Source organism: Sturnus vulgaris, chromosome 8 (assembly GCF_052056855.1).
Source record: "Sturnus vulgaris isolate bStuVul1 chromosome 8, bStuVul1.hap1, whole genome shotgun sequence".
Classification (NCBI taxonomy): Eukaryota; Metazoa; Chordata; class Aves; order Passeriformes; family Sturnidae; genus Sturnus; species Sturnus vulgaris.
This window is the reverse complement of record NC_142250.1, coordinates 27619298-27636561: the sequence shown is the minus strand read 5'-3', so window position 1 is coordinate 27636561 and position 17264 is coordinate 27619298. Positions and strand designations below refer to the sequence as shown.

At 40.6% G+C, this 17264-nt stretch overlaps 1 protein-coding gene and 1 long non-coding RNA gene across 2 annotated transcripts in view; one reads left to right on the top strand and one right to left on the bottom strand.

The window, feature by feature from the left end:
• Positions 1–3106, top strand: part of LOC106850838 (VPS10 domain-containing receptor SorCS1) — a 262520-nt gene extending 259414 nt beyond the window's left edge. Inside the window, exon 28 of the mRNA XM_014872450.2 lies at positions 1022–3106. Within this exon, the coding sequence (XP_014727936.1) occupies positions 1022–1078 (57 nt within the window). The 3' untranslated portion in view covers positions 1079–3106. The remainder of the gene's footprint in view (positions 1–1021) is intronic.
• Positions 1–17264, bottom strand: part of LOC148223040 (uncharacterized) — a 97098-nt gene that overhangs the window by 33781 nt on the left and 46053 nt on the right. The gene's annotated exons all lie outside the window — the stretch shown is intronic.

The window sequence follows — 17264 nt, the reverse complement described above, 5'->3', positions numbered from 1 at the left end:
CTGGTGGTGGAAACTTGAACCCTAGAAGGCCCCAGGATAAGACAAAAAAAAGCAAATTTTGGAGGCAGGTTTTCATTTGGTGCATCTATGGCATTTCTGGCTTTCTATAACAGCCAGAATTTTACACGTTTTTCAGCTGTGCTACTGGACATTGCATTGAACAAGAAATTGGCCTTTTACAACTCCTTGGTTTGCACCTGTGACTGCACGATCCAGCGCTAAAGTTAAATGTGTGAGATACACAGATTCAATTATGTATCAAAAGGAATCAGTCCCACAAACTTCCTAAGAGTGTTTTTCCATCCTGTCAGTGAGATGAATTAGAAAACTGAATCAGAGCTCATTGACAAAATGAGAAGGTCTGGACCTAGGTGTGAACAGAATAGAAAGTGCAAAGGCACTCTCCTATACAACTACTTCATCTGTTTCTGGAAATCAGCAATTTCTTTTTTAATGAGTTTTCTTTCTTTTGGGAAAACAAAGCAAGACTGTAATTGGGTGTTTCTCTTTTGTATGCTTGTTCAGAAACCTTTTTTTTTTTTTTTTCATCACCTCTGACTGGCATTCAGGGATCCTGCCTTGGAGGAATCAGAATTAATGTCCCTGCATCATTTAATTTTCTCTCCAAACCCTGGCAGCAAAACCTCACTTTCCTAATTTCTGGATGTGAGTGGTTTAGGCACTTCTTTTGCAAATGCAAAGGTTAAGGTTATTTATGAAATCTCCAACACCTTATCATTGCAAATGAGTTACACATTTCCTCTGAGGACCTCAACTCCTCCTTCCCCCCACCCCTCTGCTCCTGTCTTTCCCTCTACCTTTCAACATGGATGAATCATCTTCATTAGCAAAAGAACAGGACATCATCTTCAGTGTTTGAATGACAAGAAAATATTTCTGGAAAGAATGTGTCAGTCTGGAACAGCTGAATCCCAAAGGCCATCAAGGTGATACCTGCAAGCTCTGCCTTGGCTAAATAATGCATGTTATTTACTGACTTTTATTTTGTTCTTTGCCACAGGAAGTATTTCCACAGCTGCTGAGCCCCAGAGCACAAAAGAAATCCCTACCTATGTAAATGGTTGAATTGAGGACACCAACATCTGTATCTAGAGAAAGGAGGAGAGCTCACTGCATTTGGACTTTTTAATTCTTCAGATGACAAAGGGTTTTTAGCTTTAAGCCTGTGCATGTGGACATTATACTGAGACCATAGTGGAACTGCATTGTGCAGGTGTTCAATTTTAGTGGGGGGTGGGGGGAGAGGAACTGGTACCACTATTCACTCCTGCAGCCCTTCCCCTCACCCTTTCACTCTCTTTTTTCTGATCTGTCTCTAATTTGTAGAAAATTCATAATGTTATAGGCCAAGAATATGCATGGGGAGGGTCTCCTCTTTAGGGAGAGGGGGTGGGCTGGGATGTGGGGGGAGAAGGGCTGGGGTGGTGGGAGGTGGGAGGGATGTTTAGGGTTCTTGGCTTTAGGTTTAACTGCTCTCTTAGCACTTTGGGCTGCGGGAGGGGTAGCCGCTCTGGCAGACTTCCGTAGGACACACAAAAAATCACACTGGAGTTTTAAGGCACTGAAAATATTCTTGGTCAGTCTGGTTTATCTCTCTGTTTGGACTCTGCCCTTCGTTCCTCTAGCTGCAGCTGCTGCCCGTGCCCCACACTGCGAGGAGGCTGAGTGTGAGTGTGGGTGATGCCAACTGCGAGGCCAGGCTCCTTCTTAAACAGCTTTGCTGTTTGGTCCTGCTCACACCAGGCATCCCACTATCCATGGGAGGATAACCCTGAACAGAGCAGAACAAGCAGGCATTGCAGGCAGGAGGTTATTGCCAGCAAGAACTTACTGTACTTTGTGCCAGCCTTACACCTTCAATTTTGGCTGAGAGAAAGCAGCACCCTCAGCTCCATGGAGTGCTGATGGCTGAATTTGTCTGGGGAAGTCGCAGGAGATCTCTGCCTTTTCAGAGTCGCCCAAAGGCCTGTCAGTTTTTGGAAATGCACCTTGTCCATAGAGTAGGGAGCAGGGCAAGGTCTGTGCACAGTTTTCCTGTGGCTTTCTTTGGCACCCTCATTGGTTGCAGACCTGCAAGTTCCTGCCAGTGTGAGCGGAGAAGGGAGAATTTGGCCTGGGACTGTTGCCATGCATTTTGAGCCTCAGCACTACAGCACCACTCTTACACAAGATTTGATTTCTTACCAATAACTTAAGCTTGTATCTTACCCTGCAAGTGGAAATGAGGCTGTAGGACATGTTCACAAGGGAACAGCAGGAAAGCAGGATTAGCACACCTCAGACAAGTCCTCCAAGGACACTGGAGAGCTGTGTGAAAACCAGCCCATGGTCATTGCAACTGTTGATTTCCAACCCAACTCAGGTAACTAAACCTAGCACCAGGATTTTGGTTTGGAGTGTAAAGACAGAAATGCTGTAACCAGTGTACACTTGCCTAACTATGTTAGGTGGAGGTAAGTAGCACTCATGATCAGTGAGGCACACGTAGGAGGCACCCTGATTGCTGACACAGGTGGGTTTTGTTCAGTAGACATTGCCCATGGCAACCTGAGTCAAAACCAGGAGAAAGCAGCATGGTCAGTGTGGCCCAGAGTCCCAGGGCAGGGATTTGGTGGTTGTGGGTTTGAATTTCTCCGTCACAAACTGGGCACAAACTTAAATCAACCCACTTGCTGGCAAAACAAACGTGATATCAAGGACATTAGTCCCATAGTAGTTAAAGGATAATCACAGTACAGAGTCCTCTGCCTCTTTCTGCAGTTTCTCTGAGGACTGATGGAAACAGCAATTTGTATGGCTTTGCTATTATGTTTGCAACTACAGCTTTAAGAAAGATGGGAAAGTTTTGACTGCAACTGTATAATAGTCCCCACTGAAGTCCAACATTAGCCAACTTATTTTTATAGTAAGCCAATCAAAAAGTTTTCTTATAGTGTTGGAACTATTTCTAATTTTAAAATTACTTTTTTTGATGTACTTTTTCATCTTCTTTTTCCCTTTCGTTAAATACAATGTAGCGTAATGTATAATTGCTCTTGTTTATTGCTTTTACAGTCATATTTATTAAACAGATTATGTCTCTAAATGGTTTTGTTGCCCATGTTTTTCTTGCTCATTTTAGTCTCTGTCCCTGGTGGGAATCACTAACAATATTAAAGCAGGAGGTAGTTGATAACCTAAAAAAGATATGGATGTTCACAAATGAGGGAAAATGCAGTTCCTAGAAGCAGGATGCCAATATAAAGATAACTTTGTCAGTTCTCAATTCTTCTGCTTTCCAGACATGCAATGATAAAGCTCTGAGCAGTTCCCTGGAACTCCAGCTCCATTCCCTGTCCATGCTTATCCTACCCCATACAGTCTCTGTTAAATGTTGCTTTAATTTTTTTTTTTTTTTTTTTGGCTCTGGCTCTGCTTCTGCCAGCACCGATGAAGGAAAGTCTGAATTATTAGCATTACTGATTAATTTACATGTGAATAAAATGAAGCCTAGGAAGTTTCTGTCAGCTTGCCATATGGCAGTGGATGCATGTTGCTGAGTTATAAAAGGAAGAAAACAGAACTTCTCTGCTTTTCAAGTCAGGATGCAGCCAGCACTTATAACAGAATCCTGGTTCAGTGCTTTTTATTTGTACCTCAGGATCTGAATTTCTATATGCACATAGAGTCAAAGATGCGGGGTTTGGGTATTCTCAACAACCACGGCTGTGGTATGACATATTGCAGTCCAGGAGTCCTGGCTTTCCTCGTTGGAGGAGGGCATAGTTTTCAGTCCTGGGCAGACCCCAATGTAATTAACAATTATTAGCCTAGAATGTTCAAGTGGACACTTCAGCCTTCTCCATCTAAGCTGGAATGGCCACAGTGCAGGTGACTCACTGAGGTGTGTGAAGCCATAATCTGCTTTAATAGTTTGAGTACCCACCTGAATCAGCAGGCATCTGTTCTGGCCATAAACAGTAAGTCTGGTTTGGCAAGCATCTCTCTACAGCATTCTCAGATCATTCTCTGCAGCTTGTTCTGTGTCCTGAGGCAGAGACTGATTGTTATTTGTAGTTGTTTTCTGGTTTGTATAACAACACAGTAATTCACTCCTAATGGATGAACACTGTGAGAGTAAACAAAGAATACAAATACTTATGAAATCCAATATGAATTTTCTCTGAGGATGTTGTCTTCCCTTGAGGGAACAAAAAAAGTTCATCATCCTTTGTAAGAAGGAGTAGGGAGTTAAAATATGGTTAAAAAGTCAAATAAAGTATTGTCCTAATTTTATGTTGATTCTCTACCATCATCTTAACAAATGGATGAGACAGACATCTTGGCTTCAGGGAGATTTATACTTCGGTATACAAATTTATACATTTGAGCTAAGATGCTGGATTGCTTTTCCTGGATATTAGTAGTTGTTGGTGTTCAAATACTTTTGGGGACTTGGTCCTCAAACAATTGCTTGCTCTTAATATGTGATTACATCTGATTGCTTAAACTCTTTCTGAAAAGCAGAAGTCTTGAAGTACTTGCTAAAATGCTTATGCAAATGAAGCAGGAATTCCCAGTGACCCTGAATGAACCCTGTCTTGGTCCTGTCAACTTCTGCTGAGAATTTCTGACAATTGCATTTAGTGTGGTACCCAGAGCTGATAACAAGGGATTAGTATTTTATCTGTGTGCTGTCACCTCTCATTGAATGCATGAGAAGTTTTCTTGTCACATTGTATCTCTAGGTGCATTCAGTGTTTTAAACATTACCCCTGATTGCAGAGCTACCATGTTCATGGTGTTGAAAAAGAAAACTTTATTTTCCTTTAGTTAATGAGATGCTGTCCCTGCATTTCTCCATGAAACAGAATCATAAAGCATGTGAATAAATAATATGTGAGCTAAAACAGATCCTTTTAGTTTAGAGTGTTGGTATGATCTTGGCCATAATACCCAGAAGAAAAGACTGAAGTCAGATTGTTTTCTAATTGATAAGATCAAAGTGCTATCATGTACCAAGTCATTAGCCTAAGAGATGTATTTCATCTGCAGTTTTATCTTTAGCTTTTTCCTTTCCCTTTTTTCCATCTGGGGAATATGGCTTTCTCTTACTGAAAGAGGGATGTAAAGGAAATTTGTGTTGTATTATTCTCAGTGTGAGGATTTCAAGATGTATTCCTTCTTCTTTGCATTGTGGTGCAGCCCCCCAGTGCTAGGTGCTGTGTGCACCTTGGCAGTAAAGGTGAAAATATCAGGGGACAGATTTTTCTTACCAGCTCTGTATTGCAAGTTGGGTCTCACATTGTAATCTTGGGCCATTTTGGTGAATGGACCTTAATCAGCCTTCTCTACTCCAGAGAAAATAAATGGGAATCTCAAAGTTTTGAGAGTTTTATACTTTTTTATGGAGAAGCCCTGAGAGACAAAGGTGCAAGAAAGGAATGTAGCAAAACCCTTGAGAAGAGAGGCACGATTGCCTGCCTTTGATAGAACACGAATGCAAGAAAAAACCCTTCCCTTTTGAGACAAATTCCTCCTCCGGCCTTCCCTAAACAAAGCTGGGTATGGTGACTGCATTTCTGGACTTCAGCTACCCTTGCAAATAATTGCTCCCCAGCCCAAGAGCGTGGGCCACTGGTCCCATGGACCTCATCCTCGCTGTGCCCCCATGAGGCAGCTGTAGGGCAGAGCTCTGAAACAAGAATTGGACTGACAGCTGCCTCTGCTCTGGCTGCTTGCTGCAAAGGGATGAATAATGCATGCAGCACATTTAAATGTAATGTCACTGAGTGCTTTCAGGGAGAAAACCTTCGATAATTAACCCTGCCTGCATGAGAGGAACATCCTTGTTCGATTCCCTGCAGTGAGGGGCTGGACTTGCATCTCCACCCCAGAAGGGTGTGGGTTGCAGCACATCCCCATCTCCTTGTGGGCTGCACTCCAGGCTGAGGGTCCCTCCTGGGGCTGAGGCAGTTCAGTGCAGGGTCCTGCTCTTGACATCTTGGCTGAAGCTGGAAATTTTCCTTAACCTCTGAAGCAGACTGCTCACTTGAAATGATCCCTGCCTGATGTCACATGAGGTGAGTGGATGAGATTCAGCACTGTTGAGAACTGCATGGTGTACGCCATGTGGAATACTTACACCAGATATTTCACAGGAAATAACTTTTTCCCACATTCCACATTTGCCCAGTCCCACAGAGTGTGAGATTCAAACCACTGTAAACCTCCTTTGTGGTCCCCTGAAGCTACAACATGTCTAGAGCAAAGACCTGAGGTTTCTTCCATTCCTTCTATGGCTTTATGTGTGAGGTGAAGCTGTTTGGTCAGAGCTGCAATCCCCTGAACAGCTGTCCTTACATCTGTCTCTGGAAAGTGCTTGCTCAAGAGATCCAGAAGAAGTCATAATAAACATATAGCCAAAATCCTACCTCAGCCCCTGCTGCAGAGTCACAGGACTGGACAGACTGGCCTCTGACACACTGATTTCTTACCTAAAATCTTGCAGTTCATGGAGTAGGTTCTCCCCTGTTGCTGCACTGGCTTGTGCACATAAAAGTTTTTTCCACTATAGATGAACTTTCAGGAGTACCATTTGGTTAATTATTGATGTTCCATTAGTGACTAGAGGCCCTGGCACCACTGACTGTCACAGGATGAAAGACAACTTGATCCCAAAATAATTTGCAGCTCTGGAAGGAAATTTTCAAAGCCACAAAAAGCAGCCAGTTTCCCAGATGATGTTTACACTCTGAAAAACGTTTCTTTAATGGACAAGAGAGAGGCCCTTTGTGAGTCCAGAGGCTTTTCTTCCTCGCTTGCAGTCCTAAAATCAGCAGTTGGGTTATGATCTCACTTGTCATCACATTCAGCTAAGCCTGGAGCCGGGTCAGAGCCAGCAGGGCCACCTGAGCTTGGATGTGGCTGCAGAGAAAAGCTCCGTGGTCAGTCAGCCAGCAGAGCTCCCCCGGAGGGGCTGACCTGCCCATCACACGGACTCCTTTTGCGTTACTGCCTTATTTTCCCTTGTGTTTTCATACCATATTGACCTGAAAGTTTAGCACACTGCCTGCTGCTTCCTCTCCTTCCATGAAAGTGCCCAAAGACTGAGCCTGCAGCTTCCACATGGCCTTGGTGTTTATCTGTAAAACAGAAGCATTTACTTCATTTACAGCAGTTTCTAAGGTGCCTCAGCCCTTGGATGCAGTTACAAGAAGAGTTTGTTTCTTCTCGGGCACTGTCAGGGTTATTGGACTTAACTTCAGGGGAAAATAAACACTGGGTTATTTTCAGCAACACTTTGCTGCTTGAAGTCCCCAAGCACTCAATGTATGTTATGATATAGCAGCATTGCATTTAGCATCTCTTATCAAAAAAGAAATTATGATCCATCCATAGGAATCTATTTTGCCTCTAAACATTTTTATTAATTAAAAGCAATTATTCTTTTCTCTTTAATTATTGCACTTTTAAAATTTTTTTTCCTAATTTCAAAGTTCTGGTTTCAGGGAGAGGAAATTTACCTTCCCTCCTTAGTTTTACTTGAACTTTTTCTTCATCCCTGTAATATTTCTTCTAATTATCCTTTTTAATTATGATGATAATAAGAAGGCAGACAACATTACTTTTTGACTTGTTTGAACTAGATTCAAAAAATAGATTATATTTGCTCTCCTTTGATATTCTGATTTCCACATTGTGCATATCAAAATACTAGCATGCACTTTTCCAAAACTGGCAGAAAAAGACAACCTTTACTCTTGAGAAACAAATAGATAACAAGGAGAAATTATAAGTATTTTTATCTCTGAGGTTTGGACGCCATTTTCATATCTTGGTCTTTTCACTCAGATTAAGAAGAAACATGCACAAACTATGGGGAAGCTAGGACTTTAACACCTGGGGAAATAATAATATCATTATTAATATCATTAATAATATTAATGATATTAATATTAATAATAACCCAAATTTCAATAATAATAATTTTTAGAGCTTTCCTTTTTATCCTTTTTTCTTTTCTTACTAGATGATGTCTGAAAAAGCATTAACATGATGTCTACAGAGAATCTCCACCAGCTATCTACAGACACCTGCTGGTTGGATTAACTGGACAGTAGGCAGCCTTTGATTTTGGTATCTTTGAATATATGAGTGCTTTTTTTTGAAGAGTACTGTAAAGTGTACAGTTAAAAGCAGACTTTTACAAGCATACAGAGGACTCCTTTTTTCTAATTCTGGTCATAATTTTCAAAAAGCTAAAAATGTTTTCTTTTTCTTGAAGAACAGAGGAGTTTAAAAGATTTGTTACAAGCCCAGCTTTGAGTCCATCAGTTATCAAGGCCCATTCTATACAGAATTTGGCATCTCAGATCTGAAAGATGAAATTATTTATCCTTTGGGCATTTTGAGTTGCAGGAAGTGCAGGCTGGTGTTTTAAGTGGCCATTGCCATGCAGCAAACCCTGGAAGTGCTGCCTGGATTTCAAACACCCTGTGCTCACCTGCCAGGAGCTCTTATCAGCCAATAAATGGGGGCAATAATTTCCACACTGCCACAAAGTCTCCTCCACAAGACTCTTCCAAAGGCTCCTGCCAAGAAGATTCCTCCCCTGTCTTCCCAAGCTGACCCTCATTTAGTGACACCCTTTGCTGATTAATTGCTGAGCCAGCAGTGCTGAGGAGTGTTATGCAGCAACACTCTCTCCTCACACATTGGAAACTCCTCACTGCTGTGTTTGTAACACCAGGTTGTTTTTTTCCAAATATGAAACGACATTGGAGAAAACCAAACAAAGCCCAAAACAATCTGTTACATTATTTTACTAAAAATAATGCCATTTTATTAAGAAAACAGAACTGTCTTTCTCTTCAGTCAAACAGTTCCAATTTGGATTTTTCCTATGACAGCCTTTTAGAAGGCATTTAGAACAAAGAGGAAAAATAAAAGCCCCTTTCCCTTTATCAGAAGATTCTATTGATAAAGTTTGCCAGACTTCCTCCCCTTCTGAGTCTTGTTCAATCCTAAAACACCAGCATATTAACAGTTTGTAGATTTGAGACAAGTCATACTGTCACTATAAATAATATTTATAATTACAGCCAGAAGGTTCCTTCAAGGAAAAAAAGCCTCTGAAGCATGAGGATGATTATTACCTTTTTTTTTGTTGTTTGATTACAGTTCTCAGTCGTTGCAAACATGGTCCTGATTATCATATTAACCAGCAGACACAGTAAAGAATCCCATTCTTAATTAACTTCACTAGAATATTTCCTTAGCCTGAAGACTCATAAGTAGATCTTGTTTGTAAAATCCCTTTCAGCCAAATAACCACTTAACTGATTTAAAATTAAATATCTTGGTTGGGAAATTTCTCAGGGAATCACATTTGAATATTACTATGATATCATCTAGGGAAATATTTTCTTCTCAGCTATTTAAAAAATAAAAAAGTAAATAAAACACTTTTCTCAATTGGATTTTTTTTAAAGTGAATTCAGTCCTTGGCAGACTCAGAAACCAGAATCCTTTATTTGCCCACTGACTGTAAGGACTAAACCCTGTCCCCATCCCTGCATCAGCCTGTCCTCATGGACAGTCAGAACACAAGGCAGGAGCTGTCAAAGCTGTGCCTGTTCCAGCCTTTCCCATTCCCAAATGCTCCTGATTTCAGCAGAGAGTGTGCAGTGATTGTACTGAGCACCAAAAAAACACAAACACAAGAACCTCAGGCCAGTTACTGCTTTGAGCTTGGTGGTGTTTACCTGAGCTGGGATATTTCCTTTGAAAAGGCATCTATTCTAAATTAAAGTACTTTTGTCTTTTAGGGGTAAAGATTCACTTTCAGGAGAAAGCTAATTATGTCAGAAAATTAAAAGTATTGTACCGGGTTCTGTGGAGGTTTCTCATGACAGTAACCCCATTTAGAAACCTGATAAAGCAGCTGTGCAGGAAAAATGAGTCCCTGGAGGAGGTTTGGAAACCACCAGGATGTGCCTGAGTTTGAATAGAAATGGTACTGGTCTACCATTTTTTCTCCAATTATGCTAATGATAGGGTAGGAAAAAAAATCAGTGGAAGAGCAAATTGGAAGCTAACTATTGATATCCTGAAGGAATCTGTTAGTCTGAATCCATCTGTTTCTAGGGTTGGGCATTGTTTGAATGTTCTGGCTTTGTAAAAAAAAACCCTAAAATGAAGATATAAGTCGGAAAAAAATGTTTTGTTGCTTATGAAGGCTATTTGCCTGCTTTTTGAGCAATGCCATGTAATCTCTTGTGAGTAGGGCACTGGGAAGGAAAAGGCCACAATAATCACTACAAATTCTGCATCCTCAGGCAGACAGCCTACTGATAAGTCGTTCCACAAATTAGCTGTAGAAATGCTTCCTTCTGGGAGGTGGTAAGTGGTGTGAGAAAAGCATTGCTTAGGTAACAGGATTTGAGCACTGGAGGCCCTGCTTGTACCTCTGCATTGCCTTTTCACCCCATTTTCATGCCTCCATGTCATACTCACTCTGGCAATTACCTGCTCATCAGAACAGGTAGTTCAGCTCCCAGCCCAAAGCATTTTATTTGTCTATCTCTGAGCCACTCTGAGGGTGAAGCATTGCTTCACAGCACTTTTCCTGGTATTTATTGTGTTTATTGTGCTCTTCCAGATCAAAATTACTGTACTGGGGCTTTTTTCCTGGTTTTTGGGGGTGTTTTTTTGTTGGTTTTTTTGGTTTTTTTTTTTAATCCTTTAATCAAGTCATCAGGGTGAAATTTTATCAAGACAAAGGGAGAGCAGACAAAATGGCTCCATTATGAAATGAGAGCAGACCTCACCCTGCCAAATTTCCAGCACAGTGGGGCTCTGCCCTCGCTTTGGAGGAAGCTGAGAGGGCTGCAGTGATATGTACAGGCAAACAGGAACTCTCTGGGGTGATATTGCTTTAATCACGTCAGTGAATAAGAAAATCAGCTTCAGTAAATTGTCATGTAACGAACTAATGAATAAAAAACAGTGAAGCATAACCTGCTGTATGGGGCGACTTTGATACTTTCTGTAAGTCCTGTCAAACTCAGTGCTGAGGGTGTTAGCTGACTTTGGATATAATTACATAATTTAGTCATGACCAAAAAAAAAAAAAAAATTAAGATAAGAGAGTCATTTGGCCCAGAATTGCAGGGTTGTGTCCATCCCATGGGAAAGAGATTTTCAGCTGTGACTGAATGTCTCCTGCCAGCTGGGGAAAGATGAAGCAGTTTCTGGTCTTCCAGATATAGAAACTTTTTGTAAGGCTTCAGTTCCACGAGGTGTTTTTAGTGGGACATGACAAGCAACTGCTTATCAGAGTGATGGGATTTCCTAATTGCTTGTGCTCCATCAGACAGGCTGTGGAGGAGCCTTCTCTCCAGCTAAGTGAGAGGATCTGCTAATTGCAGCAGATAAATAAAGTGTTAAGGTGCCCTTTGGCACAGGGCAGAGTGCTTCAGTGAGGTTGGTCTCAGAGCTCTGTCTGTGCTCTCAGTACAATTTGCTGCTTGGTCTCTGCTGTGTCTGGAGTCAGAGGCTGTGCTGCAGCCCCAGGGCCTGGCAGGGCATGGCTAGGAGAAAATGAAGCATGGCCACAAGCCAAGGTGTTCATGAGCGAGGGAGATTCCAACTGGAGTGGCAGGAGTGAGGAACAGTGAAAATCCTGCCTCTGTGGCTGCCACTGGGAGATGGCCTGGGTTTTGCTCCAATTCATCATCCATATCATCATTTAGAGAGCATCTAATGACTGCTCAGGCAGGATATTTTAGCTGTCCACACATTGCAATTGACCTAGAAAAGGTCAATTGATGTCTTACTGAAATCAGCAGGAGCTGATTAAACGTGCAGAAATTGTGGTGAATGGTATTGGGTGGGAGAAACCAATGTTATTCCACTGACAACTTCCCTAGAAACCTGACAGTTTCCAGCTGAAATCATCCAAATGCTCTTGAAATGCACTGGAATTATAGCATTACCTTCAGTGGGTTCTAATCAGAGAACACAACTGTGTAAGGCATAAAAATTAGCGTGTTAGTCTTCAAACATGGGAAAAATTATATTAGAAATATATTTTGTTTCACTTAGGCAGATGTGATTCCTCAGTTCTACCGCCCTTCCCTCCATTTGTCCTCATGCCTTTCATTATCAGAATGGTAATGTAATAAAGTTAACTTGCTTTGTTGTAGTAGAAAAATTGCACCTGAATGCTTGGAAGAATAATCCCTACCTTGGCAAATGTGGAGATTAAAACAAAACAAAAACTAAACCCCAGAAAAATAAGAAAAATTACTTAGCTTAAGCATTCAAAAAAAATGGAGAGAAGAATTTTATATATTATCTTGATAGTTGCAACTAACAATTTCAGGAACAATGTCAGAAAAAACAAAATTATGTTTTGCTTTGTGTTTGCAAGGCTGGATGTGAAGGGAAAGAAAAAATAACCCTATAAAATGATTTAATTTTCTTGATTTAGATGAATACGCCCAAAATACTTGGAGTGATGAATATAACCAAGAGATGGCAGCAGTTCATGCACTATTCATTTACTTAACTTAGTTTACAACATTATTTTCTTCCTATAAAGTACCAGGAAATTAAGTTGTATTTATTTTATCATGCAAATTGTTTCCATTGTTATTAAAGGGAAAGGAGGGGCAAAGGAGAGAGGGCGGCATAGTCTGATGAAGGGATGTGGAAATTTGTTTCAGACATATATCTGAGGTCTCTTTTCAGAAAGAAATTGTATCAGTTTTCTGTATAAAAGAGCTAAAACCCAACTCTAGTCAGAAGTCTCTTAAGGGTGTACATGCTGTACAGCTACACTGCTAAGGGGTGAAAAACATTTCCTGTAGTCTGCTGTGGTTCTAGGACCATAAATCCACGTCCCATTTTCACAGGCAAGGATAACTGCTGCCATCTGGAGAACTTACATTTGCTCTAAAGTTGGGATGCTCTAAATGATGCTGCAGTGAGCACCCCCAGCTTGGCTTCTCCAAGGATGTGAACTGCTTCAAGCTCAGAAGGGGTGTGCTAAAGAGAGGACCACAAGGTTCATGTTTGCATGAACAAAAATACACTAAAAATGAAACCTCCCTGTACACTGTAACAGTGGTTTTGTCTCAATTAGCATATTCAAAGGCACCCCTTTCTTCAGCAGTACATATTGTAGGGTCTAAACACCTTCCAGTGGCTTCCACCTTTTTTTAGCTATGAAAACACCATGACACCTGTAAAATCTTACAGCATTTCTGGACAGGCAATAGACTTTAAGAAAACAAAATGACCTCATTTTTGAGGATAGATTACATCAAAGAGAATGTGGAGCGGATGAGGCATTGCTGCAACAGTCAAAGGAAAGATCTGCAATTAATCACATAAAGGACTGAACAGAGCAACAAAGACACACTCCAACCCCCTGATTAATTCAAGGAGCAAAATTTTGCATTAAGATACTGATTTAAAACATCTTGAGGGATTCAGTACATGTTTCGTGACTTGGGAAAAGATTATTACATCAATAAATACTTAGATCATAGCTCAGTATTTCAAACAAATACAGATAATCATAGACTTATGTGTCAGGTACATACCTAAATAAATATTCAGAAAACCCTGAGTTATCATTGGAATAAATGCCTTTGCCATCATGATCAGGCAGCTTTACCATCAGTCCTTCACAGTGTTAACAAGTTAGGTTTTGTTTCCTTCACCTGAGACAGACATGACAAAATTTAGAATGCAGATATTCCATCTAAAGTGGCTTTAGGTTTGGTTTAACCCAATCTGTGGTCTGGATGGGAGAATGATAAGTATTGCCAAGGTATCACAGTAAAAATGACACTGATAATAGTCTCAGGGCCTTCATTCACATGCTTTCATAGAGTAACATAGCATGACATGAAACACTCATTTCTTCATGTACAACTGAAGAAAGAAGTAAGGCATGGGGATTGGAATTATGCTATATTTATATACATTTCATTTCTTAAACAAATTCTAATGCCATTTCAACATTTAAAAAAATCTGAACAGGTCAAGATTTATATTGTGAATTACTGTGCATTAAAAAATGGTGCCAAATTAGCACTTCAAAATTAATTTAATGAGCAAGGCTCTGCAAAATTATTTGAAAAACATTTGTGTCATCGTCATGAATTTACTTCCTCAGTAATGTGACACCCTTAGATGCTGGCTTACAGGCAATAGCTATTGTCAAGTTGCAATTATTTTCAAAATTACCATGGGCCATAAATTCTTAACTTATTATAAGAGATCCTATTCACTTTTTTTCAGTCTTCCACATCTTTGATTTTATGCTAATCTAATGCCATTGATTCTGTTAGGGGAAAAATGGAATGGAAGTTTGAAAAGGAATTTCTTGAACAAGTCAATCCACTACTGCCCTAAATGGCAGCTTTGCTTGCTGCAAAGTCCAAAGCCCCTCTGGGGATCCAGGCCTGGAGCCATCAGCTTGTCCAGCCAAGGATGGTTGGATACCCACTGCAGCACGGGCCACTGGTCCTGCCTGTAGCTTTTCCTGGTGTCTCTAATGCCATGAAATACCTGGAAAAGATTTGGGCCCCTGGAACAGAAGCACTCTCCATCTACATAGCTGCATTCAGCTCAGGAAGAGCCTGGCAATAACATTTTCATGCCTGTATTAAGTGCTTACAAAGCTGTTAGTAGAAGAATTGTCCATGGACCTTTGTTGCAGCAATGAGTCCTCCCATTGCAGTTCCTCAGGTCTCTGAGATATCTCCTGTAGGACTGAGCATTATTGCCTTAAAGTTGCCTCAGTCCATCCAGGCAGTGAAAAGATGCTTAGAAATACTGGACACGAGCAAAGGATTCCTGGGAAGACCTCAAATAAAATTTATGTGAAAAAGGCAAAGCGTGACTGTAACAGTTGGTTGAAAATGCAGGTAGTGTGGAAAAAGAATAAAAGGTAGGCTGGGAGAGCTGCAATTTATGAGGAGGTCTTTTCATGTAGTCAAATCTGTCTTAGTGCCAGCAATGTAGGAAGTCAGTGGGTGTCTGATTATCATCTTCTGAAGACAGAAAAATTGCCATTGTAACTTTTTTTTTAAATCAGATGAATTTTAAAATGATAATTGAGTGTATATATAGCAGCATTCTTTGCTTTTTTTTTCATTTCCTTCCACCTTGCTTTCTCATTCAAAAGTTTCCCCTTCTCATATCATTGGCAGTTTGGAATAGGAATAATGTATTTTGTCTTCAGCTTAAGTTCAGTATGTGTTTCTGAACTACTTGGCAGGGGATGAGGGGAATCCCTTTGTAACAGCTTCTAAATAAATTCAGTATCAATTTAAACTATTAGAGGAAGTTAAACAAAAATAATTAGGATATTAAAATACTTTGAGCATTTCCAATCACTGGTTCATTGCAAACCTGGATCTTTTCCAAGGAACAATAATAGAATGAATACATTAGAATGTTTCCTTCCACTTAATATGATACCATTTGCTCATGGAAAGATGATTGATAACTTGCATTAAACACAAAACCAGACTGATTTGCAGACAAGTGTGAGGAGGGGCTGGAATAAATGTCACATTAACAAAACATTACACAGATGCACATTCACACACAGTAAGTGCATTAACCAAATAAAAAAGAAAACAACATAAAAGCTTTCATAGCACCTCTTCTCATTAGAAAAATATACTAACCCCGTGCAATGTAACTGCTAAATACACCCTGGCATGGGGACAGAGAGATATTTGGAGATTCTGATTGCTCTAAACCAGTTCAGAAAAAAGCAAGGGCAAGATACAGGGGGAGATGATTGCAGTGTCAAGTTATTGGCTCTGTCTTTTTTTCTGATTCCTCTACCATCCTTCTTCACAATGTCAAGAATGATGTCTTCAAATCTCTATGGCCTGCTGGGAATAGGGAGCATAAATAAGCTGGCACTGTGCAAGTGTCAGTCAGTCAGTGGGAGATTCCACACTCTTCTCTCTGCCATTGTCACACACAGGGTCTGTCTCTGGTAGTGCCACTGTCACACAAAGGCTCTGTCTGTGTCTCTGGTAGTGCCACTGTCACACAAAGGCTCTGTCTCTGGTAGCTGCCACGTCCAGCCCTGGGGCAGACTCTGCTGTGCAGCCTTGCAGGATTTGTTCCAAGCCCTGGTGCAGTGCCAGCAGGGCAGGGTTACACTCAGGGCTGTGCATGGGCAGGGCTCAGCCAGCTGGGGAGAACAGGGCTGCAAACAAAGCCCAGCCTACTCTTGAGCAAAACACCTTGCTTGGTAGTAATTTTCTTTGTCCCTTTTGGAATAGAAGAGTAATTTATTGTATCTTCCTATCAGCTTTCTCCTTCTTTCTTTTCCTCCCTCCTGAGTAAAATGAGAATTGCTGTACTGGATCAGACTAAGTCTGAATATGAATTTACATTCATTTATTATTTAAGTCTGGTATGAATTTACAGATTCTCAGGGAATATAAGGAACAACATAAACATTCAGATATCCGTGGTACAATCCTTCACCTCTCTTAAGCAAGAACAAATATCAAACCCCTCTTCTGTTCAATGGGGTCACTGCTTGGGTGATCAGGTGTTGACAAACTTGCAGTATCACCCAATGTGCCCAATGTAGACACTATACAGGACTCTAGTTCCTGCTCTAAAGATCCCTGCACCTTCACCTCCTCAGGAAATTAATCTGGGTGTAAACAATGTATGTCAGCAGAGACAGAAGGGGAATGAAGAGTTCCTGACATAGCTACAGCCTACATAAATGGGGAAGAGAATAATTCTTCTGTAGTGAATTTGAAACAAGGATAAGAATTTTTGATTCAAGTGAACATGATGCTGCCAACAAAAGACTGCAGGGAAAAATGTGTTACAGAATAAACAAGAGAATTCTGAGTAGAGATCAAGATGCTGTATTTATTTGGTATTTGATAGTGCTGTAATCATAGCAGGAATATTATGTCCAGGTCTGGCATTTGCAATTCAGGAAGGATCTTGCCCATTGCTCTAGAAAGAGGAATGACTGAATCACTAAAAAGCATGACCGAAAGACAAATATTTAAAGAATTAAATCTAATAGTTTTTTAAAAAGGTGGAGTAGCTTCATTCCATTTCATACAGATTTCCATGGGGAGAATGAGTTTATTACTCAACCTCAAGCTGATAAAGCTACAGTAAACCCAGGGATTAGAATCCAAAGTTGAACAAACAATGTGTGATAAGATATACATTTTTAATAGGGAAGA